General features: G+C 36.8%; 1 protein-coding gene across 1 annotated transcript; it reads right to left on the reverse strand.

Annotated features, from left to right (window-relative positions):
* Positions 1 to 135: 135 nt before the first annotated feature.
* On the reverse strand, positions 136 to 2,190 carry LOC119569441 (inhibitor of nuclear factor kappa-B kinase subunit beta-like). Its single transcript, XM_037917601.1, has 3 exons — positions 1,749 to 2,190; positions 1,273 to 1,487; positions 136 to 988 (listed from the first exon to the last, which is right to left on the reverse strand). The coding sequence occupies exons 1-3, from the start codon at positions 2,019 to 2,021 to the stop codon at positions 802 to 804; spliced, it is 675 nt and encodes a 224-aa protein (XP_037773529.1). The 5' UTR covers positions 2,022 to 2,190; the 3' UTR covers positions 136 to 801.
* Between the last annotated feature and the right edge of the window lie 310 nt (positions 2,191 to 2,500).

Below are 2,500 nucleotides of genomic sequence, written 5' to 3' on the forward strand. Positions count from 1 at the left end.
TGTTACTTAAAAGAAAAAAAAAAGACATAACAAAATGTTCTTATTGTTATTATTATTGTTATGGACCTCCTACAAAGATGATATGGAGTCTGTGCAAAGAAAACATTCTCTTACCATCTGGATAAAGCTAGTCAGATGACAAATATAGACATTGCAAAATGGCAAAAAAGATAAAAACACTTATGCAGAAAAAGAGAAAATAACATTACAAGGGGAGGGATGGAGTCTTGTCAACACACATGAGAGTTTGTGTGAGCCCAGCCTAAGAGCTGCACACCTGTCAGAGTGGCTGCTCATGTAAGACTACTGTTCGGATTTTTGGCAGTGAAGACAGGGATCCAGTGGGTTAATGTCATAATACTGCAGTAATGCAAAGTCAAACAGAGAAATAGAAAGAAAGGAGAGATGATGAGGGAGAATGATGGGAATTTTTTCTCAATGAGAATACCACCATAACCGTATTGCTCCAGAAGGTTTAAAAGATGCGTGCTGCTTGTGTATGGGGCACTCGCTTGTCAGCAGGCGAATTTCATATTTCATCATACATACAAAATATTTAAATACTGAGAGGGTTATAACAACAAAAACATTCTGTTTGGGTTATGATTAGTGCTAGGTTCAGTGGATTAGAACTAATGATTGCAAATTAACCTGTGTTAAGCTATGATATCCTATTGATAGATATATGAATGAAGTATCCTAGTATACAACAAATCAGAAATCAAAGGATATCTACCTTATCATGAAGAAAACTAATGATTCCCAGCAAAACATCCACAGAACCAAAAACAGCCAGACATATCAAATGAGCCATAAAAAAAGAGATCTCTTACTAAGGCGTCCTGAAGAAGCCTGCTCATCATAGTAGTCGAGGTCCGTGTTGAGCGCCTCCATGAAGAGATGGTGACGGGCCTGAAGTTTTGCAATGTCACTAAGCATTCTCTGGCCGGTTTTGGTTAACTGAGCATGGCCAGACATTAGGTGAAGCCTGTAAAAGAAAGAAAAACTCCTGTTCATATTACTTTATTTCATTTATTCATAAAAAAATAAAAAACTAGTGTAAGTCTGTGTCATTATCATTACATCTGTGCATTCCTGTTCTATATCTAATAGTGCATCAATTCAATAGACACTGACTTTATATCAGTATACATCATCAGCAACAGAAATGTGTGCTCAGAATTAACTGCTTTGTATTTCTGTTTATTAGGATACATATATGATAAATAAAACAAAAGAATATATTAAGCAAACACAATTTTTAGAACTTACATTGAAACTTTCTGTGCTTGCGTTAACAGGGTAAGGAGACGGGCTTCCCGATGAAGGAAGAACACAGCATGTGCCCACATTCTACGCTGCGTCTGGTATTCGACAGCCGTTCGGGGTTCTCTTAACATTGCCTCTACTAAAGGTGGAAAGTGTGGTGGCACCTGTGGTCGCGTCATGCCCTCAGCAAAGATATACAACAACCATTCATCTTCATCCTATGAAAAAATTAAGGAAGAAGAAATGTGAAACAGATTAATAAAAAATATATGGAATTTAAATAAATAATGAAGCCAATAAAGAAAACAAATAATTTCAGGACTTTAAGCAACAATAAATAACTGCATAAAATATAGACAAAATACTTCCATATCCATAAAAAAGTAACATTACATAAAACAAGACCTGCACAAATCAATTAAATACAAGCAGAATTAAGAATATACACAAGAAAACATTACATAGGCTGCTCTGCTTACCGGAGGGGCCCAGCACTGGATGGCAGGCCTAGTGGGGTCGGGGGGCTGCCCACGTGGGAGTAGGGGCCTTTGGTCATCCACCAACACCCCACTGTCACGTGCAACCCACTGCTGCACCTCAGACAGGGATGTGGACTCTGTCACTTCATATTCCAGCAAGCGACACAAGTCCACTACGAACACTTTAATCATCTGAAGGTCAAGGCAAAAACTTACAATGAGTAATAAAAAGAGATCTCTTACTAAGGTGTCCTGAAGAAGCCTGCTCATCATAGTAGTCGAGGTCCGTGTTGAGCGCCTCCATGAAGAGATGGTGACGGGCCTGAAGATTTGCTATGTCACTAAGCATTCTCTATTTCATTATGAATTAAGCCCTGACAATGTATATCTTCTTTTACTTTTTCCTTATTAAAAGAAAAATCAAGAAGCAAAGACAATGACGAAGAAAGAACAAAAAGTACATGTTATCTAAAATGTAATTTGCATAATTTCAATTCAAAATCTTACAAGAAAAATAGTATCTCTATTCTCTGTTTTGTTATGTTTTAAGCCTGACAAAATTATCTTCTATTACCATTTTATTCCTCCTTAAAGTATATGATGATAAAGTTAAAAAGATGAAGAAAGAAGGAATAGAATAAGTAGCCTAAAATCTAACTGTATTATGAGGGCTTGGTGTTCACACTGAGACACTTGATAACATATGTACCAATCACAAGTTACAGAAAAGAAGAAAATTGCGGCTGAACATT

This window comes from Penaeus monodon, unplaced genomic scaffold (genome assembly GCF_015228065.2).
Source record: "Penaeus monodon isolate SGIC_2016 unplaced genomic scaffold, NSTDA_Pmon_1 PmonScaffold_15165, whole genome shotgun sequence".
In the NCBI taxonomy this organism is placed as follows: domain Eukaryota; kingdom Metazoa; phylum Arthropoda; class Malacostraca; order Decapoda; family Penaeidae; genus Penaeus; species Penaeus monodon.